Genomic DNA, 24379 nt, shown 5'->3' on the forward strand with positions numbered 1-24379 from the left:
CCCCTGCCAAAAGCTTTATTATTTTGAAGTCACCGGTGAACATTTCAGGTTGAGACAACAACCAAAACCCAAACAAAAATCCCCACGTCCTGAGGCAGTGTCCCCAGCAGGGGGTGCTGCAGAGCAAAGATTGTGGAAAAGCGTAAAAGCTAGAAGCATGCAGACAGCTGAGTCCCACACTGGGGTCCTAACTGTCACACCTTATTCCTGAAAGATTTTTTTTTGTTGTTTGGCAATCCTGAATCTTAATATTTATCACATATAGCCATAAGCTATTTTTATACATTGACTTGTGATCCTTTATAATTAAAAATACACACTTATATACACAATTATACATGTTACGCATATATTCACAAAGGAAATTATACACACACACACACAACGGGCATGTAGCCTGCCCTGGAGTGTGGTTGGCGTTCTCATTGTAGTGATGTGAATAATAATGACCCCCCCCCCCCCCCCCCCCCCCGCTGGGCAGTGGTGGCGCACGCCTTTAATCCCAGCACTCGGGAGGCAGAGGCAGGCGGATCTCTGTGAGTTCGAGGCCAGCCTGGTCTACAAGAGCTAGTTCCAGGACAGGCTCAAAAAAAAAGCTGCAGAGAAACCCTGTCTCGAAAAAAACCAAAAAAAAAAATAAATAAATAATAATGATGCCCCCCCCCACAACTAAGGCTTATGTGTTTTAGTTCTTGGCCTCCACTTGGTGGAACTGTTTGGGAAGGATTAGGAGGTATGGCCTTGTTCGAGGTGGTGTATCACTGGGGGTGACCGCAGCCGCTCCCTGTCATGTGGATCTGATGTATGCTCTCAGCTACTATCCCAGCGCCATGCCTGCCTACCTGCTTGCTGTCATTCTCTCTCCCATGATGGGCATGGGAAACTTGAATTTCGTGGGAATCCTTGAAACTGTAAGCAAGCCTCTAATTAAGTGCTTTGTTTTATAACTTGCCTTGGCCGTGGCGTCTCTTCACAGCAACAGAAAATTATCCAAGACATCCTAGTGACACTCCAATAGAGAGAGCTGGTTTAATCTTTCCCAGCAGGTATCAAAGGCAAATAGCTTCCTGGTGGGACTTTAGCCCACTTCCCCTTCTTCGTGCTTGATTGCCTCTGGTTGAGTTTGTGCGGTCCTGTGTGCTGTCCCGGTCTGTATAAACTCATCCGTGCACCAGCCTGCTGTGTTGTCCACCACCCCAGGCTCCTACAGTCTGTTGATGGGTAGGTAGATGTGGGGGAAGGACGTGGGAGGAGGTGGGAGGGGAAAGAATACGATCAAAATACACTGAATGAAAAGAGTTTGAATAAATAGAATCATTTTTTAATAATTCTGAGAATTTTATGCATGCATGTAATATGTTTTGATCATGTCTACACACTACTTACACCCACATCTTTTTCCCACATGTTTCGATTTTTTTTTTCTTTTTAATAACTCACCAATTTGGATTTGTGCTGCCCATACATTCATGGGTGTGGCACCCACAGTCCACCAGAGTGTGGTCAGCCTACTAGGGGATACACCCTGCACAAAAAGTGACTTTCCCTCTGTTGGAAGCTATCAGTTGTCAGTAGCTCTTCAGGTAGGGATGGCGACTTCCTCAGTCCTGCCCTGACCAGAAGGCACTGTCTGGCTCCTGTCGTCTTCCCGCCCCTCTTCTGCAGTGGTCCCTGAGCCTTAGGGATGGCGTGATTCCATTTGTGTCAGGGCACTCCACTGAACTTTGATCATTGACTTTTTGAATTAACCATCACCCACCGCACAGAAAACAACCCAGCCCCTCTCCAGTGAGGTCTGAGAGCTGCATTAATCTGTGGGTTTAGAGATTCAGAGGGCAGTTTGAGTCTGTCCATTCACAGTTGTAGTTTCTGCTGTGGGTCCTATGACTGCCCCAACCATTGGTTCTTTAGAGTGTCGGGCATGCATTTCCTCCTGAGGAATGAATCTTAAATTCAGTCAGTTGGTTACCCATAGCATTCTTGCTGCTACTGCAGCCGTGGGCACACCTCGCCAGGCTGGTTGTTAGGCAGCCCAGAGTTGAACAGCTGGGTAAGACTGATGGCTTCATCACCCAGCAGATCCCTTCATTGCATACACACCCCAGTCACCATGCTGATTATTACAAGGGGGAATCTCGGTAGGGCCACCAGGGAGGCAGAACGGATAGACACCAAGGTAGACAGCCTATATGTGGGCAAGCGAGAAGGCCATGCTCTCCCTTAGAAAGCAGCTACTGGTGGGAATAGCATCCCATAGTGGAGGTTACGTGTCCCCTTTCTGAAGTGCTTGGGACCCATGTCCTTGAGATGTAATGTTTGTACACTTAATGTGACACTTTGGCGATGGGACCTTGTCTAGTTTACCTTTCTGCTGCTGTGATAAACACTAGAACCCAGGGAAGGGAAGGGCTTATTTCCCCTCCCTGGTTATTGACCTTTATCAAAAGGGCAGAAACTCACGTAGGAACCTTGGGCACAGACCTTGGAGAAGCTGCTCGCCGGCTGCTCTCAGACTCATGTTCAGTTCCTTTTCTGAAGAGCTTGGGCTCACCTGCCCTGGAATGGTACCATCCACAGTAGGCGGGACTCTCATAGACAGTTAACAATGAAGAAAATGCCCCACCGTTTGCCCACAGCCAGTCTAATTTCCTGGATGTGTCAGGTTGATCGCCAGGATGTGGCATTACAGGACCCAAGTCCATATTAATGTTTTGTAACATGTGCATCGCTGAAAGTTAGTTTTTAATGTGCCTGTACGTTGACTGCGAACTGTCGCTTGAGCTCGGAGTGGATTTTTCTATTTGTGGTGTCATAGCATCAGCATCCCAACACACATTTGTCTCAGTGCATGTGTGGAAGTCAGAGAACAGCTATCAGGAGCTCCTGTTGTCCATTATGGTGGTAGTACTCAACCCTCCTAATGCCGTGACCCTTTAATACAGCTCCTCATGTTGTGGTGACCCCCCCCCCACCACCATACAATTATTTTGTTGCTACTTCATAAATGTAATTTTGCTACTGTTATGAATCATAATGTAAATATCTTGATTTGCAGAATATCTGGCACATGACCCCAAAGGAGTTATGACCCACATGTTGAGAACCACTGCGTTATAGGTTCTGGGAACCAAACTTCGGTTGTCAGGCTTGCTCAGCTTCAGTCTTCATCTACTGAGCCTTCTTGACATCTCAGATTGTGGACTTTTAAACTAGAAATGATCGGCCTGGATAGCTGGCCGACTTTTTCTCTGATACATGTTAGGGAGGAAGGAAAGCAAACGGTAGATTCTTGAATAACCAAGCTTGTCTAACAGGAAAGAAAAGAAAACAGATGGATTAGAGCGTAAGTGGCTATACCTTGTCAAGAGCTGCATTATTTTATTTTAAGTAGGTTTTGTTTGTCCGCCCCCGTGCCACTATTCTAACTTACCAGGCAGCATTTCAAATGGTGTTTGGATAGACTCAGGCTCTCCCGAACTGTAGTATTGTACTATCTGGGGAACACTGGCTAGCCTGCCATATGGCTGCCTGTCAGAAATGCGTAGGAATGCGTAGGTTGGCCGTGCACACTTGCATGCGTGGCTGCTTATCCGCCCAACACCGCCTCTTATGCCATCCATGAATCCTATCTGAGAGCCGATCATTTGCGTGTAGTTTGGCATTTAAACGTTTTCCTTAATTAGGGATTGGAAACATGCTCAATATCAAAGTGATGTTGTTATGATTCAAAGCTGATATAAAAGGAATCCAATAAACTTGGTAGAGATTGCTGCTCTGAGAGGAACATAATTAACTCTGAAAGCTGTTGAAATCCATTTCCTTCCGCCTGTGTTTTCCTGTGTCAGGTGTCAGTGCTTTCCCTGCAGCTTCTACACACACAGTTCTATGACACACAGAACAAAGTACTGTCCTTTTCTTGAAGAAATGCCCATAGACACGAGTGAAAATAAACTTACTCATCCTCTTTTCTAAGTAGATAAAATTGAGATTTTTATGTCCTGTTAGGGTGCTAACATGGGCAGGGTGACTTGAGTCCAGAAACTCCAGTAGCTTGAATTCTTTTCTAATTAACATATGATGAATTGTTGTGTATGCAAAAGTGGGGTGTTTTTCCTGTTGTGTGATGTTGATGTAGATATTTTTGTAGATGAATGATCAGGAGTTTAAAATAATAATCGTTTTTCTGTTGATTTCTCCTTTACTCTGAGACGCAGGTAGAAAGGCTTGCTCATTTAGGTCTTTTGGGTCAGCTACCCTGACCGTGATCGTGTTTAGACTGATAATAGCTAAATGCTTCATCTTTAGATTTTTCTTGGTGCTAGGAGTGAAAGTCATATGGATTTATTTTTAAAAACACACCAGTGCCCTATTCTGCCTGCCGAGGTGGACACTGAGAACGAGTGCATTGCATACAGCCTGAGTGTGCACTAGATAGCTCTCTGGTGATGGTCCCTGACGCTTAGGACAAGCAGTTGTAAGGATGGAAAGTTTTAACCAACTGATTCCTCCCTAGGAATCGTGGACATCTTTCCCCAAAGCATTCTGGGATCTGTTTTTCAGTTTCTTCCATTAGTTGCTCCTCTCTGGCTGTCATACTTGATACTTCAGGTTACTCATGTTTAACGGCATGGCTCATCCTTTGTCTGTCTGTATGTCTGTCTGTCTCAAGCATCTTATCATGAGCTCTCAAAAACCTTGTCCTTATTTTCTGTGTATTCTAGAATTGAGTTCCATGGTAGCCACTGGATAGCCCCTCAGTAATATTGGTTGAATAGACACATCCTCAGCCCCAGCTCCTCTGAGTAGCTGTTCATGTTTAGTGGTTTGTCTTTGGGAGAGAAAATTGAAACCTGGATGATCCTACTAAAATCAGCCACCATTGGTCACACCGGAGCCCGGTCTACCCTCATCCACTCTGGGCAAAGGAATAGACTTTATTATCAAAAAGGTTTTGCTTGTAAATCTCACTGTGGTCACACCAGGATCTCCATTTTGTTGGTGGTTTATCCAGGTAACTATAACCAAAGCAAGCCGAGTCTTTCTCCTTGTTGGGGACTGCAGTGCTAATCCCTTGCAGGGCAGTGCACAACTGAGAAAGCCTGGACAAGAGAAAGGTGCCAGGAAATGGGTTTCCTAAGCTTGAAGGAGCAAGGCAGGTGACTATTTAGGCTCTTCGTTTGTTTCTCAAATATCCTGGTTGATGATAATGAAAACCTTTTACCCATAAATCACTAGATGTTGTTTAGCTCATCTGTAGAACTCCATGTTTTATGTACAGCTAGACATTTCCCTCTGACTAGGTATTTTCATATACAGATACCAGCATGTTGTTGTTGTTATTATTATTATTATTATTATTATTATTATTATGCCTTAGTTATTTTCTAGTTGTACTAAGTCAGCACTCTAAATGTAAGCTAGATGACGTCACAGAACCAGGCTGTCAGCATGCCAGCATATTAAACTTTATAGTAGTAAGAGTGGTGACTTCCAGCTTTGATCCCTACCGATAGTGTCAGAATAGAAAGTAGATCTAGTATCAGCACACAACTCTGTCTCATTTATAGTGATATTCTTGGGGGTTTGCATGTGTTAATGTTTTACCAAAAAAGTGACGATGACTTTAAGGGAATTTTGCTTAAAATGTTGAAAAATAAAAGGTGTGAAAACCAAAAAGTTGGGAATTCTGTATTTCATAATTGTGGGATTAATGTTACCATCTGTCTTTTGCTCACTGTTTTTAGTCAGGCTGCCTGCAGAAAGCAGGGTTACTATAGCCACAATCTTACTGCTGAAAACTGGAATACTTTGTAGCAGAGGCCCTTGGTCATCTCAAGGAGTCATGGGCTGGTTCTCTTGCGCCTTGTTTTCCTTTTCTCTGGCTTTTTAATAAAGTTAGCTTATGCATTAGAGTCAGAAAGACCTTCATGTTAGAGTGTTTGTCTTCCCAGCGATGTCTAAAAATAAATCATCTCTAAAATTGTCTTAAAATAATCTAAGAGGCTAAACATCTGTTGTTACTGGTTAATTTTTTGTAGAGAAAGGTATTGTTTCTAATCTGTACATTCTGAGGAAAACAGAAAATAGGTGTTTTTAAGGTTGCCGGCTTGAATATTGAAAATGCAAAGGTGTTTCCAGTTAAGCAAATTTTTGTGGCTCTGAAGATCTCAGAATTGTGATGATCCAGGAGGAAGGTGCCCTGGGACTCCTGGCTCAGATTAAATAGGAAGTGCTGTGAGTAGTAGTCTGTCAGTGCTGAGGGGAGTGCTTGGGGTGGGCTCGCAGCAGCTGCTGTCCAGGTCTGGCCTCTTGCAGGAATGCCGCTGTTGTCTCAGTTGACTGATGCCCTCCAGCTGAAGTGGACATGGTTTGTGATTGAGGCGCCGTGACTTAAGGAGCAGGCTGTACAGGTTCTGTCTGCGTTCCTAGGACAAGAGAACAAAGATGTGAGCCAGTGTTGAGGAGGCTGCTTTGGGTGATAGTTAATAAAATTATAATTGTGGATTTCTGATGCTCTTAAAATAGGACAGTCTAAAACGGTGGGACTAAAAATCTGAACATTAGCTCGTTAGCTTTCTTATTTAAAAGCTGAGGGGAAGTAAAATGTGTGACTTTCAAATCATTCTGAATGAAAAAGAAAAGATCACAAAGAAGTTGATTGTGAGTTGTCACAGTGTACGTGTGTGTGGTCCTAGCGCTCGGTAAGTGGAGAGAGGCGTCATAGTGTACATGTGTGTGGTCCTAGCACTCGGTAAGTGGAGACAGGCGTCATAGTGTACGTGTGTGTGGTCCTAGCACTCGGTAAGTGGAGACAGGCGTCATAGTGTACATGTGTGTGGTCCTAGCACTCCGTAAGTGGAGACAGGCATCATAGTGTACCTGTGTGTGGTCCTAGCACTCAGTAAATGGAGACAGGCGTCATAGTGTACATGTGTGTGTTTCTAGCACTCAGTAAATGGAGACAGACGTCATAGTGTACATGTGTGTGGTCCTAACACTCGGTAAGTGGAGACAGGCGTCATAGTGTATATGTGTGTATTTCTAGCACTCAGTAAATGGAGACAGACGTCACAGTGTACATGTTTGTGGTCCTAGCACTCAGTGAGTGGAGACAGGCGTCATAGTGTACGTGTGTGTGGTCCTAGCACTCCGTAAGTGGAGACAGGCATCATAGTGTACATGTGTGTGGTCCTAGCACTCGGTAAATGGAGACAGGCGTCATAGTGTACATTTGTGTGGTCCTAGCACTCGGTAAGTGGAGACAGGCATCATAGTGTACATGTGTGTGGTCCTAGCACTCAGTGACTGGAGACAGGAGTTGTCATAATGTACATTTGTGTGGTCCTAGCACTCGGTAAGTGGAGACAGGCGTCACAGTGTACATGTGTGTGGTCCTAGCACTCGGTGACTGGAGACAGGAGTTGTCATAATGTACGTGTGTGGTTGTAGCACTTTGTAAGTGGAGACAGGAGGATCAGGAAGGAATTGAAGGTCACCGTGGATGCATAGTGAGTTCAAGGCCAGCCTGAGCTACATGAGGTACTGTATCAAAAAATATATATTTTTACTAGAAGGTTGGGGTTGTAGCTAACTAGTGGCACCTATGCTTAGTGTGGATGAAGCCGCCAGGGCCAATCCCCAAAACAGGAACAAAGAAAAAAGAAGAAGCAGGATGAATAGAACACTTGAAAGAATTGATAACTATGGTTTGTAAAACTTCAGAGTCTCAGATTGGATATTGAAAAACCAAATTATGCCTTATTCATTTTAAGTAGGCGCACTGGACATTGGGGTGTTCGTCACTGGTCGCACCGGTGTGTATGGTTCTAGCCTCAACTCCTGCCCTGCATGGCTGGAGAGCACAGCGGGAGAGATCAAACAGCAGTTCACAGGACTTGGTTGGCAGAAAGTTGGGACTGATACGTTTGGGTCATTCTTATTGTCGCCCCAGCCTTCTGCCCCACAGTGTTTTAGGGACCGCAGCACAGGGGTGAAGAAAAAGTTTCAAAGAGACTGTAGCTACTAGAGTCTATTGAGTCAGGTGCTGAAGGTGGGGACGTCCCATGAAGGGTCACAGGGTCACTTGAGGGTCCCCTGTGGATTCAGCTGTTTATCAGGAGCTGTGTGCACTGAATGGTGCTCCCTGATTCAGGCTCAGCACAACACCCAGGAACTGTAAACTGTCCACTGCTGAAGGCTTGACAGGCTGGTGACCATGTTCTGACACAGTTAACAAAGCCTGAGCACCCAGGGGTGTGGTGCGCCCTAGAGCAGCCGCTTTCGCAGTTGGTAAGCGACCGTAGCCAGTGAGGCTGGAGAGCAAGCCTGGATGGAGCCAGCTGGTTTGCCGGGAAATTAATTGACTGAAAACATTTTATAGTCAGATTAGAAAGAAGAAAAAACTCCAGTGTTCCACATGCCCAGAATCTAATTCAGAAGTCAATACACATTTAATGAAGCAGAATAATGTGACCTCAAGCCAGAAAAAGCCTTAATCCTAGGAACAGATTCAGAAATGGCAAATGAGTTAGCAAAGATTTTTAAAAAACTATGGGATTAGTTTACAGAGGCTCTTAGAAAATGTTAGACAGGACCAAGTGAAACACAATGTGTATTTGAAGTGCTAGGATAGAGACAAGTGTTCTTAAAATGTAAAGGAGGCGAAAAAAGAAAAAAAAAACACCTGTTACATTTGATAAAATATACAAACCCGCAGATCCAAGAAGTGCAGTGAATCCAAGTACACCGTTACAGCCAAAACTGTTGTAATTGACTTGCAAATGCATGGATGTAACAAGAAAGTAGTAAAAGCCTCCAGATAATAAAACACTCATTACATGTAGATTAATAAAAAGCAACAGCCAGGCAGTGGTGGCGCACGCCTTTAATCCCAGCACTAGGGAGGCAGAGGCAGGTGGATCTCTGTGAGTTCGAGGTCAGCCTGGTCTACAAGAACTAGTTCCAGGACAGCTAGGACGGTTTCAGAGAGAAACCCTGTCAGGAAAAACAAAACAACAACAAAAAAAAGTGACACAGAATGACAGTTCTGAACTAAAGCAGTGACTGCCGTGACTGCCCATGCCAAGATATCTCCCTGTGGGGCCTGCCCTGGTGCTCTTCTTAAGACTACAGACCTTTGTCATGCACGTGTCCTGCCTCCTTTGCTATGATTCCTCCCTGTTGCTCATGCCATTTGTCCTTGAGTAATGGGTGGCACGATCCCATATTTATGTGTTTGTCTCCTTTGTTAGTTGTGACATTTCCTGAGTTGTTCACTGATACATCCTTATTATATAGAAACAAAACTTAGACATGAGCTTGTATACAGAGACCCTTAGACTATGTCTGTGGAATGACCAAATAAAAGAATAATAGTTGGAAAGTATAACAGGGTTCTCTGGGGAGCAAGAACCAGCAGTGTATGCATGTGTGTTCTTATAAAGACAAAGTATTTTAACAAATAGCCTTGTTACTGTGGAGGCCTGCCTGTTCTTGAAATTGCCGAGCGAGCTAGCAGATTGGGAATTCTGGGAAGAGTGGTCCTTGAGCCCTGAGCAGTCTGCTGCTTGTTCCATTACCACCCTTGGCTGGTTGAACAAGGGGCAGCGCATTGTGGAGGGAGGTATGCTTTGCTCCATGCCTACTCCTTTAAACACAACTCCACTTAAGAGCTGCTGTCACAGAAGCATCTGGAACACTGTTCAACCAAATATTTGGGCACTGTGGCTCAGCCAAGTTGACATAAAGTTAACAACCATAACAAGATTGTAGAGGTACCGGGTTTGCAGCCAGTGCAGCCAGGTAATGGCATAAATTGGTACAACCATCTAATCGAGTTCAGGATATGCACACCCAGCCACATATTACTTCTGTTTTAGAACCTGGGAAGCAGTTTAGGTCACGTGTATGCTTAAGATTTTTTTTCCCTAAAAAATTGTTTATAGTATGAAGGAAGTGGAAACAACGTAAATATTTAGTAATAGGGAGAAGGATTAGTTGGGTGGCATCCCTAGACTGATTGCAGAGCATCAAGGAGGTAAAAATGTACAAAACAGATTTATATAGACCAGTGTTGTCAAAAAGATATTATGTGAAACATGAGTTATGGGAGAATAAACCTACTTTGATATTGCTCGCATCAGATCTGACAACTCAGAACAATAATCTATTACTTGTTGAATTTCTTTTTAAGTTTATATCATAGGTTTTCGCCATGATTCTTTTCACTCCCCATAGGTATGCTTTTTCATACTTGAAATTTCCAGAAGCCAAGGCTCTTTACCTCTGATCTTGTGGTAGAATTGACTGGGGAAATCCACGAGGAGCCAGTCAGGAGAGCTATGCAGATGTAGCCCTTGGACCGCCATGCGAGCATCGACTCTGCCAGTCCTCACTCATTTAGAGCTGTAACCCTTAAAATGGGTAGCCCAAGAACAGACGTGTCAGTGTTCAAAATAGCAAATTACGTGTTCTTAAGTAGTAGACAAGAAATTTGGATAAAAATCGCCACATTCTGTCCTCCTAATGGGACTTTCTACTTAAATACCCATCTTCTTTCTTTTTTTAAAGCAACTTCATTCTCAGATCCTGAGTTTGGAGTGAAGATACGTTCACTTTTTTCCTAAGCATTTGTTAGAATTACGTGTGAAGTATCTATCCTCCACGGCCTCTTGAATGTTGGGTCCCCAGCTGCTGGGGCTGTTTGGAGAGGTTGTAGGCCCTCCAAGGGGTGTGGCCTAGCTGGAGGAAGTATGCCATTGTGGGGTGGGCCTCAAGGTTTGTAGTCCATCCTGGCTTCCCGTCTGTGTGTGTTTCTTGACCTATCGGATGTGAACGAGCTTCCGCTGCATGCCATCCCCGTCATGGCAGACTGTAACCCCTTAAGCCATAAACTCAGATTTGTTCTTTCTACCCCGAGGAGCTTCTTGTCAGCTGTTTGGTCATAGTGATGGGAACAATAACACCCACTGCACAGGCCGCTAAACAAGTCCACGTTACTCAGCCCCGCACTGTTTTCTCTCTGTAGCTCTCGGATGATGGTCGCTACGTCTTGTTATCCATCTGGGAGGGATGTGATCCGGTAAACCGACTGTGGTACTGTGACCTCCAGCAGGAATCCAACGGTATCACTGGTAAGTTGTTTAAGATTGATGTACTTCCCCTAGGATGCCCCGTTAGAAGGGTGGTATGTCAGTCTCGCAGTTGACTCTCAGTCAGCCATCTTCCCTTCTACCGCGTCATCTCAGGTCATGCAAATGTTTGTGCTATTGCATGTCATAAGGACAAGTGAGGTGAAGCTGGCTATCTGAATTTCCCATGTAGATGGGGATTAAGCGTGTCTTCTGCACCTGCTGGTGATGAAGTCCTGTGTGGCGAGGAGACACTGGCGCCTTGACCTGTAGCGGTTTATAGTCATAGAGTTCTTAGGATGCAGACTGTCCCAGGCATGTGGCTAATAAATACAAAGGTGGGTATTTACCACATTAACAGGTAATCACATGGTGGCCCCTCCCTAGCTGTGTACACAGTGACAGCCCACTTTTGCTTTCTGAAGCCTCATGTCACTGTAGTGTGCACAGAGCCAGCCTATTAAAATTTGAGGGCAGTCACCAGGCAGATGGCACCGGCCTTTAAGCCCAGCACCCGGGAGGCAGAGGCAGATGAATCTGTGTTCGTCTGTGGTCAGCGTGGACTGATGCTGATTTGAAAGGTGATCTGCTATAGTAAGATCAGGCATTTAAGCCATCGGCTCCATAATTTACGATGTTTGACCAGCCCTGAAAAGTTCTCACATAAGCTGACTACTAGATCCAGGTACCTAAGAAGTTAGTGTAAAACACGGATTATTTCAGAGAGGCTTCACATGGTATTCCAAAATAAACCATTCTAAATACAATTCTCAATAATTTATGTGTCTCACTGATAGTGTTCAACATTCTGATACAAAGATAATTCCTTTTGCTTGGGTATTACATCATTTAAACTGCTGAGCAAAGGTTAGTCATGCAGCAGGAGGGTCAGAATTTATGACACCAGTAATAAATGCATACATAGTAAAGCTATTTATTTTATTTTAAAAGGTAGAGATCCTATTTTAGTCTCAACTACAGCCAGCACATCGGTGTTCCCATTCTCTGTAAGGAGCAAGCCGCTACCCACATTCTTCACTGGGTCTCTGTAGAGCTGAGCCAACCTCTGGAGACTGCACCCAAATGAAACTCTGTGCCTGTCCTTGCCCATACCCTGTGTTTCTCAGGTGGTAGAAAGGATTTGGGCTTCCCCTGGTTTCTTAGAAGTCCCAGGAAGAGGGTTCCTTCTCAAGAGACAGGTGTTTTGCATCTTCTGTTTATAACTTCATCTTGCCTTTACATTATTAGGTAGGCTTGTGCTGTTAAGGATACAGGCTAACAAATTAAAAAGCACCGATTGCTCAACTTCTGATAGGTAAGGAAGCTCCGTCTACTTGTTTGTACACGGAGCTGCAATCGCTAGGCCCATGTTAATACCAGATAGCAGTGTTGTGTTTGTGAGGTAGGTGGCCCGTGCAGGTGTGTAGGAGAGAAGCAGAGACGGGGTGGGGAGAGAACGAATAGGAAGGGGACTGCTGCAGGGGGTTGGCGTCGTAGGAACCATTCAGGCACGTGTGAGCACTGTAGGGCCAGCCGTCAGGACGGTCTGACAGGCTGATGCCGCTGCCCCCACGTGGACTTTCTTCTCTAGGGAAGCCTCATGGTCAACCTTTGACTTTTGAGTTGTTGAGCGAGGCTCATGCCTTGTCAAGAGCAATATCCTGTGCTTTCTTTTACCTCAGCAAACACCCTGGCAGGAACACCTAAGGTAGTGCGTTGGGTTAGCTAGAGGCGTTAGGCTGGCCAGAGTAGTGGAGAGATGGCTCTGTGGCACTGACCTGAGTTCAGTTTCCATAAGGTTGCTGAGATGGACAGTTCAGAGGTCACTGAAAGCAGGTCATTGTTCCCTCCTCCTCAGAAGCTCGCTGACTTCTAAGTGACTGGCAGGGTGGGTGGAGCCAAGCTGTGAGCTGCTTAAGAATGAGCTTTCTGCAGTGACTGCCCTAGGCAGGTTCCTGAGTAGTAACAGGGCCTGCCATCTCTTTTATTTTATTTAGTAAATTTTTCTAAAGATTTATGTACGTGTGTGTGTGTGTGTGTGTGTGTGTGTGTGTGTGTGTGTAGGGGTGTCTTGCCTGCATGTTTGTCTGCAGTAGAGGATGTTGAGTTATGGACAGTTGTGAACCACCGTGTGGTTGCTGGGAGTCCACCTGGAGTTCTTTGGTAAAAAAAAAAACCCATGCTCTTTACTGCTGAGCCACCTCCAGCCTCAGCTTTCATAGTCGCTGCTTGGATAGCAGAAACCCCACAGTGGTTGGGTTGACCTACTGAGCCGCTCAGTTTCATACATAGGCTCAAGAGTAAATTGCAAGGGGCAGGGGTGGCAGCTTGTTGTTTGTTATTTCATAGTAATCACTGGTTCAACGTGGATCAGTCACATGGCTACAGTTATTTAAAGAAGCCGTGTAGTCAATTGTTCCTTGATGTGCCTGTGACTTGGATTCCAGCACTCAACTCCTGGTAGACACCAGAATCCACCTCCCACATCTGTCTGTGTTTCGCATCATCTCTAGATTACTGATAAGAGCTAAGGCAGTATGAATGCGATATAAAGTCGCTGTTCTGGATCGTCTAGGGGTAGTGGCCTGGTCTAATGTTCAGTAGAGATGCAGTTTTTCTTTGGTGTGTCTGTTCAGTTTGGCTGGTTGGATCAAGGACTGTGAATCCCACAGCAGTTAAGTGCCGTACTGTGTGTGCTTGGCTACTGAAGGGATTAAATCAACGTAGCCTCTACAAAGGAGACGGCAGATGGGAATGGTGATTGTGAAGGTGCTTACATGGTTCACTGTAATTACAGCTGAGTATCTTGATTGTTTTTCCCTTTCAAGATATCCATGTCTGCAAATGGAAAAAAAAATACCTGTTTTACAGGGAATTAATTATAAGCAATAGTGAAAATGCAGAGAAAAGGATGACCAGGGTTTGGCTCCATTCTTCCCTCTTGCTTTTCCTTGACAGAAGTGGGTTTTTGGAATTACAGTACTTTCATTGTAGACAACAGCATAGTAAGTTAAGGGCATATCAGAGGGCTTTCTGTTGTTGTTTTGAACTCCTAGTAATCAACTTACTCTAAATACAAGTTTTGGTATTTTGTTTACTGTCCCACTGATTCATAATCAGAAGAGTTCTCTGTGTGTGCATCTGTGGACAACTGGTGGGAAGGGTCTCAGGGTTTGTGTCTGATTGGTAAGAATGAATATCTCACTCTCTCACTCTTGCTTCTTATCTTGCTCCTTATCTAGTTTAGTCATGCTATTTAAAAGGAAGGAGAGCCATTGAATTTAAATGTACCTACCGTTTACCTCAAATGTGGCTGAATTAGTCAGGAAAATATGATAACTAAAAATTACATGGAATTAAAAAAAAAAATCTCTGTATTACCTGAGTAAAACCTGAGTATTCCTTTTGATAAGTCTGAACCTCAAGGACAGAAAAATAAATTAAATATTAAGACACTACAAAGTTGCCTAACTTAAGAAGTGAAAAGTTCACTTCAGTGAGCATGAGCCTAGACCTTGTTGTCTTTTACTCTCTGATTATGTGTGTGTGTGCAAGCGTGCGCGTGTGCGTGTGTATGAACAGCGCTTGATGGTCTCCTGATAGCTGCACCAGCTTGTGGCAGATAACCAGTTAAGGTCCCTTTAGAGACCCATGTCCAGGTACCCTGCCTGATAAGCCTTCCTCCTTCTGTACTAATAATAAAATCCATATTTATGCTATGTTTTTTTCTTAAACTTTTGAACCCTTTATATTAGATATGTCATGAAAATTGTGCATTAATTCATATAACCCAATGGCTTAGGGAACTCAATCATTTTTAAATTATTGATTATAAATATAGACTTTTCTTAGGAAAATGGCTGTATGCCTCAGTAGAGGAAAATTAGATTTTAAGAGATGACTTAAAGCCATTCTGTTCAGAGGCATCATGTTCCATTTTCATCACTTGGAGAATGCTGGGGTAATTGGGGTGCTAAATGCTGCATTTGTAATGTTTCCGGGGAGCAGGTTCAGAGCTACACATGCAGATCCTTGCTTTAGTCTTCTCAGCCCCTCTCCCCTGAGTGGCACTTTCTCTCCCCAAGGGGCTTGCAAGCCAGATTTGCTTCACAGCAGCCTTTAGAAACACAGGTGTATATGAAGGAAGAGGGATGGAAGAAAGATAAATAGCACTAAGCATATTTTTAAAAGCTGTAGAAGCCGTGTAATTTTATGTTATTCAAAGTTACTTTGTGTGTGTAGATTAAATGAAATTACACCGCAGGGTGATAATACCACACCCCAAGAGCCATAGACCATCTAGTGAAAATCCTAGTAACAGCCATGAAAAACCTCTTTTGGAGTGGCTGGTTGGGGAAGCCAAAGAGTTTTCCCCCAAAATATAGCTGCTCTTGCCCTTGGCGGCCTCCCAGAACTTGAAGGTAAGTACCTGTGGGTGTAGGACTTGAAGGAACAGAGCTGGAACTGAGCCTGAGGCCTAGCTCTCATGGCTAGGAAGGTGCTCTGCAGGCTGCCGAGGGAGAGGACAGTAAATAGTCCTGCCCAGCTGTGACACCCTTGAGTCACAAGAGTGACTGGGCCATTCAGTAGGAGGGAATTCCTGCCTTTTACTGTTAACTTAGCCAGTTACACATGGCTGCTGAATTCTTATTCACTTTGTCAAACCAGTGTAATTTCTAGCTACATTTTAAATACTTACCCTGTATTCAGAGATTAGTGTAGCTCTCACATCTTATTAAAGAAACTTATTTTTGCAACAGACAGACCAGTACAGAAAACTACAACTGATCAAAATGCAGAGAACTTCTCACTGTTAGGTGCCTAGCTCTAATTGAGCGTCACAGCCCCTACATCTGAGGCTTGGGGAATATCATCACAGTGGAGAGGGTGGAAAAGCTGGACGAGCCAGAGGACAGGATGCTCGCCAAGATTGTGTCTGTGTATGATAGAGAAGGCGCACCCTCAGCACAGTGGTCTCTTGAAAAATACCTAAACACAATAGCAGTTGACATGTCAGTATAGATGGAAGAAATCTTAGGACCCCCAGATGATTGGTGAGAGAGGAGGCCAGTCTTCTATTGGATGAGCCCCTGTGTGGTTACACAGTACCAAATGTAAGCCTTGAGAAGATATCCATGCAAGGACACTAAAGACACTGAGCAGGTCATATTGATACGTATGCATAACAATAGTAATTAAAGAAACAGAGTCCACGAATGGCAGGCACTGGAAGAGTTGGCGCGAGGAGGGGATGTAATGCAACAGACAAAGTTAAGCAAATAAAGATGCAGCTTCAGACCAGCATAAAGAAGTTCTTCACACCGGGGGGTTCCAGAGACTTCTCCCCACTCAGCCTCAGCATCTGATATCACCTTGAGTCTATTATCTATGGGACGTGCCAATCCTGTATAGTTTTTGTAAAATATAAAAGCATCTTAATTCTATTATTAGAGACGGCCACAATTTCCCCATGAGATGTAGTTAATATCATTAATCATATTTAAAGAAAGAAATGGAAGTATGTCTTTGCTCTAAGAAAACCATAAGAGGATTTATTTTAAGTTAATCTCCATCCAGTAGACAAATCAGTCCCCAGCGAGAAGCAGGCTTAACAAAAAAGCCACTTTAACTTTATGGTGGAGAGGTTTGGGAATTGAATTCTGTTGGCCTCAGAGTGAATAATGGCACTTACAGACAAAGTGAGCAAACCCTGAAAGGGTTAAGGAATTAAAGCCATGTCTCTTTTGTAAAACTAATTTTCATGTTATGCATTTAATTCAACAGGGTTCTCACTTGTAAATAGCAAAAATGAAAAAGCTCCCATGGTGTACCCAAAATACCTTTTGTTTATTCTTCCTCCCCCCAACCCCAGTCCCAGACCGGGTTTCTCTGTAGCTTTGGAACCCGTCCTGGAACTAGCTCTTGTAGACCAGGTTGGCCTCGAACTCAGAGATCCACCTGCCACTGCCTCCCAAGTGTTGGAATTAAAGGTGTGCACCAACACTGCCCTTCTTTTTTAAATGAATTGCTTCTTATTTTTCCGTCAAAGACTAGAGCAGGATTCTGGGGCACATAGGGCTTCACAGGCTTCCTTTTGACATGTTCTGCCCAGTGAGGGCCTGGCCCTGAACCGTTTTTCAACACTGCCATAGTGATATTTGCAGCCCATATGTATTGCTGGTGTTGTTGTTGCTTTCACTGTAGCAAAGAACTGGAGGCAACCTAGATGTCTAACAACAAATGAACGGATCATGAAAATTTGGTGTTTGTATCAATGGAATAGTATTCAGCTCTAAAGAAAAATGCGACCACAAATGTGCAGAAAAATGGATGGATCTAGAATGCATAATATTCAGTGAGTTCACATAATCTCTGAAGTAAAAAAAATGTGCAGTTTCCCTCTATAATGTGTGTATGTATGTATCTTTGTTTAAATATATATTTTAATGTATACTTATTATATATAATATGTTTATATATATTTAAACAGATATATACATGGGTGGAGTATAACACGTAGAAGAGAGAAGGAAGGCTAAGTACTAGGAGATGCTGTGATGGACACAAGATAGAAAGAAGATAGAAAGCCAGTTATTTTTCTAGTTCTAACTCTGTCATGGATGTTTCAGCTTTGGTGGTAGTTAAGTGTTTAAACACACTTGTGAGAGTGTAAAATCCAGCGTGGCACTCCACAGCTGCCGCACGTCTGTTCATAGAAGTCCATTGAGGTGCGTATATAGACCGGGTCTGGCTGCTTTCTGTGTGTGATGCTTTTAATCCCCAGGTTATTTTCTTATAATAAAGTTAATTTCAATGAAAACATTTTTACATTTTACACCTGTTTTTGCACAAATCCAGTCACAGCTTCTTGCTCTGATGTACCCCACAGACCCATAGTGTACGTTCGCAGCTAGTCAGCTCTTCAGAGGGAGTGACATGCCCATAGGCTTGTCTGAGGTGTTGGTGCGCAGCAGAACCTGATTGTTTGAGGAACGTTGCTTCTCTTTAGGCTCCCCTATGTGCACTACAAAGGAAGTTACTGCAGTGTTTGGGGCTGGTGTGTACTCAAGTGGCTTCACATGGGTTGGGATTGTGGTACATGCCACTGAGTCCACGACTTTTTCGAGCAGAAACCATAGACGGTTATGCTGTGGAATAAACATTTACGTCACGAATGCTCTGTTGGCAGGGGAATCTGACATTTCACTGGATCAAGATTTGGCATCCACAAATGTCGTGGTTCAAGAAATAGTGATTTATCATTTTTACTATAAACAAATGAAGCTTTTTGATTATCTTCAAATGTTTGATTGGTAGCTAGTGACTTAAATTGTTGCTGTTCTAAGACATGAGGGTGTGTGTGTGTGTGTGTGTGTGTGTGAGAGAGAGAGAGAGAGAGAGAGAGAGAGAGAGAGAGAGAGAGAGAGAGAGAGAGCAAGTTGCTGTTGCCATAAAGTGGATCCCCTACCGAGTACTCGTTTGAGGGGAGCAATTTGCTACTTAAAAAGTTAAGAAGTCTAGCTGTGCTTCATGTGCATTTTGACCTCATATGAAGCATAATTGTAAGGTCTGCTCTGGGAGTGTCTGAGTATGTATTCTGAGAAGTCTTTGAGCTGAAACAATCTGAGTACTGTAAACACTTACACAGGGCCTTCCAGACACATTGTTGTTGGCGGAAAGGGATCAGAAATCATAGAGAACAGAAATGGAATGTGCACGGGAACCCAGGGACAGAGACTGAGACTGACTTGTCTCAGATGTTTCTGCTGGGGAAGGAGGTGGACAGTCAAACCTGTGTGCTTCTCCGTGGTTGAGTCTGTGCAGGAGTGATTGATAGGTGAAACATGCAGTCGTGGAAGGCCTAAGGAAATTCGAATTTGGCATTAGTGATGGAGCTGTAGACAAGGTGAGTATTTTCCCCAGATGCATGAGAGACACTGGCCTTCTCATGAAGTCAACAGTGATGCCTCTTAGGTCTAGAACTCTACATGCCAAGAATTTAAAGAGTTCCCATGTTGGTTGTATCTGAAGAGGCAAGCAAAAGGAAATATAGCCCTTCCCTTGAAGATTGCCCCTTCAATCCGGGCCCCTAGGGGTCCCCAAAACAATGTTCCAAATGATATCAGCATCGCATAGTCAAAAAACATACATTCTGGGTGGTGGTTGTGCACGCCTTTAATCTCAGCACTCGGGAGGCAGAGGCAGGGAGATCTCTCAGCCTGGTCAACAGAGTGAGTGCCAGGACAAGCTCCAAAGCTACACATAGAAACTCTCTCTGGAAAAAACAACCAACCAACCAAAAAAGCAAACAAACAAAACAAAACCTACCAAAAAAACAGCATACAGAGTGGTGTTATCACATTACCAATGTAAAGTGTGTTAAACACACTTTTAAAAAAAATAGCCAGCATAATGCAGCTATTAAAACACAGAACAAACCAAAAAAAACCCTTGGAAGCTTAAATAAGAAATAAAGGCTGTAAATGACCATCATATTAGAAAACGACTAATACTTATAGTGGAACACATGGCCAATATCATTATGAATACAACTATTAAAGAAGAGATTAAACATGGCAAAGGAGAGATTTAGTGAAAGAGAATATAAATATAAAGAAATTACTAAAGTGCAGCCCGCCAAAAGGGGGAAAATCTGAGTTATTGGACATGAAGACTAACTTCCCTACAAATGATAAACTACTGGTTGGGAACAGCCATTCTGCAGAGGGCGCTTACGGGCGCTAATGAGGTGAAGAATGACTGGTCTGAGAGAATGCCATGAGAATGATATGACCATCTCAATAAATAGCGGAGTATAGTCTAAAGCAAAATGTATTACTAGACATGAAGCTTCATGACCATGGGCAGCTCCAGTGAGTTTCGTTTACGTCTGCTAATTCTGGGGATAGTAACTCACGGTCTGACCTCTAAGTCTAGGGATCACGTGGACACATACAAGTTTGGCTCCACAACTGTTACACCTGATTATTCCGGTTTTCTGTGGCCGATAGAATGAATGTCATGATCCCCTCGGATGCATAGTACTGAGCAGTGTGAACAGGGAATAACCCAGGATTATGTGTCACATCACTCCCAGCGAGTTTAGAGTGTTCTTTACTTGTGTACAGAACATAGGTTGAAGTCAGAAGACTGTTAGTTGAAAAGGATTAAAATAAGGTCTGATGTATTCTCTGAGCATAGTAAGGTTCAGACAAAAGCCGATACAATAACCAAAGGCTGAACAAACGTCACCAAGATAACATCTCGTGAAGGATGCGTGATAAACAGGGACGCTGTGTGGTGACAGTAAAGGGAGAGTTGTAGAAGGAGGCAGAACTAGTGTTGTGAACGTGCGCGGGAGGGCCAGAGTTGGGCTGGTCGGCCACACAGACAAGCTCCTGCCTTGCTGTCCTTGTGCGTTGCTTTCCCAGCTGAGTCTCAGAATGACGTTACATTCACATTTCTCTGTCTCCAATGGGGTCGTTGTCTCTTGGGGCTGTGCTGTGTTTTTATTGTAATGCTTCCTTAGAAGAAGCTCGGTGGTTTTGCTTTGCTTTTTTTGTTTTTTTGTGGACCCCACATTTCGTGCTAGGTCCATTCCTAGGTGTCCTATGACTGCCTCTACTATAAATGAAGGCCCTCCTCTGTTTTTAACTGGTTACTGCCAACATTTAGGAAGGTTTTAGATTTTTACTGCTGGTTTTATTGGTCTTAATTCAAACTACTTTTAAAAATAGCTTCACTGAATTTTTATTGTGCAGTAGATATACTAGCAACCACTTTAAAAATAATTTTTCATGTTTCCTGTGATTCTTAGTTGATGGTTGAGGAAATAAAGCTAGATAGGGAAAGAAATCATTCAAAATCACGTGACTTACCAGAGGGTGGGCTGGGATTTTGATCCAATTGTCTGACCACGGGACTGGTCTCCTGTGTTTGAATTACACTTCCCTGATATGTTTAAGTCAACGACACTATGTGTAAAGCTGTTCTGTGGTTGCAGATAAGACACAAGTACAAAGTACTTACCAAAGACTGGGGTAGAAACGAATGGTCCAGATTAAAATGGAAGTTTGCTGTGCAGTTGAAGTCAGATGTTTAGAGAGTATCTAAAGTCGTGGAGTTCTTTCATGGATAAATTCTCTAAGACTGTCCCTGAGCCTTATCATTAAAGTACACAGAGCCATTCCAGGATGATAGCAGATGTGGGAAAGATGTTTAGTGATGACCACTCTGTACCAGTTCTTAGGAATAAAGGATTTCCAAGTGTCCCTCGCGTCATTCAATACAGCTCTTATGTACTGCGAAATGCCTGCAAGCTGAGTGTGAAGTAGCAAGGAATCCACAAAGCTATATCTTGGGAGAGCAGTGTCACCAAGCGTGTGCTTGTTAGAAGTGACCAGCCATTTGAGAGTGGCCCAGTCAGAGGACAGAGCCAGTGGCATGCCTGAGTACCCCTAGAGCTCAGAGTTGGCATGTGCCAACATTGACTTAGGTGGGACTTGTGTTGTGTGGGGACTTTAGAGTGTAATGGGAAGGCACCATTGTGGACCAGGTTAGAATACTAAGTCATCCTGCTGACTGGGATAGAGTAAATCAAGAGTGGCTGTGGGAAACCAGTCAGAAAGATAACACTATAGGCCAAAGCTTCTCAGACTTGGCACTGTTGACTTTTGTTATGTATGGACTGACTTGTGGGTGGTAGCATTTTTTTAGCAGCATATCTCATCTCTACCACTAGATGGCAGTAGCAGTCCTCACCTCCTAAGTCACAGCCACCGAAACCAAAATATAGTCCTTGCAAATGCTGCTTAGAAGAGGTGTGTCTGTTACCCTGGTTGAGGGCCACTGTCGTGGAGCAGGTGGTGACTGATGACATTGTATGGTGGCAGGAGAGGTGGAAAGGCAGGCTTTGATTTCAGACTTGCTCAGAAGACGGTTTAGCAGGTGTGGGCAATGGTAGGGTGGGAGACGAGGTCCTTCAGGCCCCCTTAGCGCCAGAGTGTTCAAGCACTCTTTGGCCCCCACTCACAGCTAGCCCTTGCTCATACTCATGTGTTGGAGCTCCCGGTACCATCTGTGTCTTGTGCTTTATGGAAAGAGAAGAGCCCCTCACCTCCCTCCGCAGAAGCCTGCATCATTCTTTACAGTATCAGAGGTGACAGGAGTGCATTGTGTCTTCGCAGGAATCCTGAAGTGGGTAAAGCTGATAGACAATTTTGAAGGAGAATATGACTACGTAACCAATGAGGGGACGGTGTTCACGTTCAAGACGAACCGCAATTCTCCTAATTACCGTCTGATCAACATCGACTTCATGGACCCTGACGAGTCTAAGTGGAAAGTGCTTGTTCCCGAGCACGAGAAAGATGTCTTAGGTAAGAGCAGTGGCTGCTGGGAAATTGTGCTTGTGGGAGCATCATCAGGTTGGTCCACTTCACGGTCTGGTGACTAGTTCCTCAGTACCGAACCTTTGGCTTGTAATTATTAGGAATGTCGTTCTTAAACAGTGCGCACTTTCTAATAAAAAGAATGAGAACTCTTTTTGTGTCGACGTTGGCTGTTTCCGCCTCTTGTAGACGTGAGGGTGGATTTCCAGCCATCTTGCTAGAAAAGACACGAGGTTGCCCCTAAGTTTAATTGAAAGCTGCCACAGGCACTTAAGCATTTTATCAAAAATTATGTGCTGACTTATAATGTGTGCATGAACAGAATTTAACTAGATGATTCACTGGTCTAGAGAGATTATCACACAAGAGTTCAGTTCTTCAGACCAATGAAGAGTTTGCTTGTGGGACGTGGGCATCTATGGTAAGTTGAGTGAGGAACTGAGGCCATTCAGAAGTATACTCTGTGTAGGGAGAGCCATGCCCAGGTTGCAGAATAGCCCTTCTCAGCTAAAGCACTCCTGCGGTGTGGTCTCCAGGGAGTTAGACGTGTGTGCAGCCATGCAGATCCAGGTTCACATCTGGACCTGTGAGAAAGTCCTTCTCCCTGTCCACCGTGCTTTGCACAAATGTCTGATATTGCTGGTGTGGACAGCAGAGAGCTGATCTCAGGGTCACAGGCTCCCATGGTGTCTTTCTGCAACGTCCGTGGTTCTTGAGGAAGTCGAATTTGTTTGGCTTCTCCCCAGCCTTGGGCATTGGGCTGCACCCCTCCACCATCTGGTATTAAGTATTAAGATCCCTGCCTTGAACCTCCAAGCCAGTCAGACAAGCCCCAAGGCAGCCCCACCCACTCTTCCCTGCAGAATTCACACCTGCAACTTGAGCCCAGGTTTTCCACTAAGGTAGCAATTGGTCCTACATTCTCCATCCTGCCACAGTGTAGACGTGCCAGGCCGTAGTCTCTCCCAGACTTCTCGGCATGGGTAGAGATGCTCTTAGCATGCCAAGAGCACCTTCCTGTGTTCCTCAAAACCATCTACTCTGACCTTCTATATTTGGATGTTGAGTTGGTCACGAGTTACAGAGCAGGCTAGACCATTTTGGTCACGAGTTGCAGAGCAGGTGCTGGACCGTTTTATTCCCTTCGGCAAGATGGGCCAGAACCTTTCCACTGTCATGTGGAGAGCCAGGTGACCTGTCTATACTGAGGTAGAGCTATCCGCATGAGGTGGTACAGCCAGGAGCACTGCCGAGCTGCCATGCTCGGCACCTGCTCCATGGCAGGGATATTTGCAGCCACGTGTCTCATGTCCAGTCTGCAGGACTCACACAGCCATGGGTGGCCGTGAGTGCGACCTAAACACTATGCAGTTCTCAAGACTGAACTCTGTTGTTGTGTGTTGTGTTTTTGTGTTACCTTGAGTGCCGTAGGTGAACACAACAGCCGCCACTGTGCCGAAGACTGGGTGCAGGGTTAAAGCAGATCCTGAATGACTTTGCAGGTGTCACCACGGTACACACAGCAGGGCTTTAGCACTGCTGTTTAGTTCACTGAGCGACGTGCTCTCTGATTTTCAAAGCAGCATTGGGTTTTCTCTCCCTGTCATTTCAGAGTGGGTGGCTTGTGTCAGGTCCAACTTCCTGGTTTTGTGCTACCTCCATGACGTGAAGAACATTCTGCAGCTTCACGACCTGACCACAGGTGCTCTCCTCAAGACCTTCCCGCTGGACGTGGGCAGCGTAGTGGGGTACAGTGGGCGCAAAAAGGACTCGGAGATCTTCTACCAATTCACATCCTTTCTGTCTCCAGGTGAGAGGTCCTTCGCTGGTGGTGAGGTGGAGTCTTCTGGGAAGTGGAAA

General features: G+C 44.4%; 1 protein-coding gene across 1 annotated transcript in view; it reads left to right on the top strand.

The window, feature by feature from the left end:
• LOC119821134 (prolyl endopeptidase) overlaps nt 1–24379 on the top strand; it is a 107925-nt gene that overhangs the window by 40173 nt on the left and 43373 nt on the right. Inside the window, exons 7-9 of the mRNA XM_038340013.2 lie at nt 11027–11132; nt 22316–22507; nt 24132–24329. Coding sequence (XP_038195941.1) covers nt 11027–11132; nt 22316–22507; nt 24132–24329 — 496 coding nt within the window. The remainder of the gene's footprint in view (nt 1–11026; nt 11133–22315; nt 22508–24131; nt 24330–24379) is intronic.

Source organism: Arvicola amphibius, chromosome 8, assembly GCF_903992535.2.
Source record: "Arvicola amphibius chromosome 8, mArvAmp1.2, whole genome shotgun sequence".
In the NCBI taxonomy this organism is placed as follows: Eukaryota; Metazoa; Chordata; class Mammalia; order Rodentia; family Cricetidae; genus Arvicola; species Arvicola amphibius.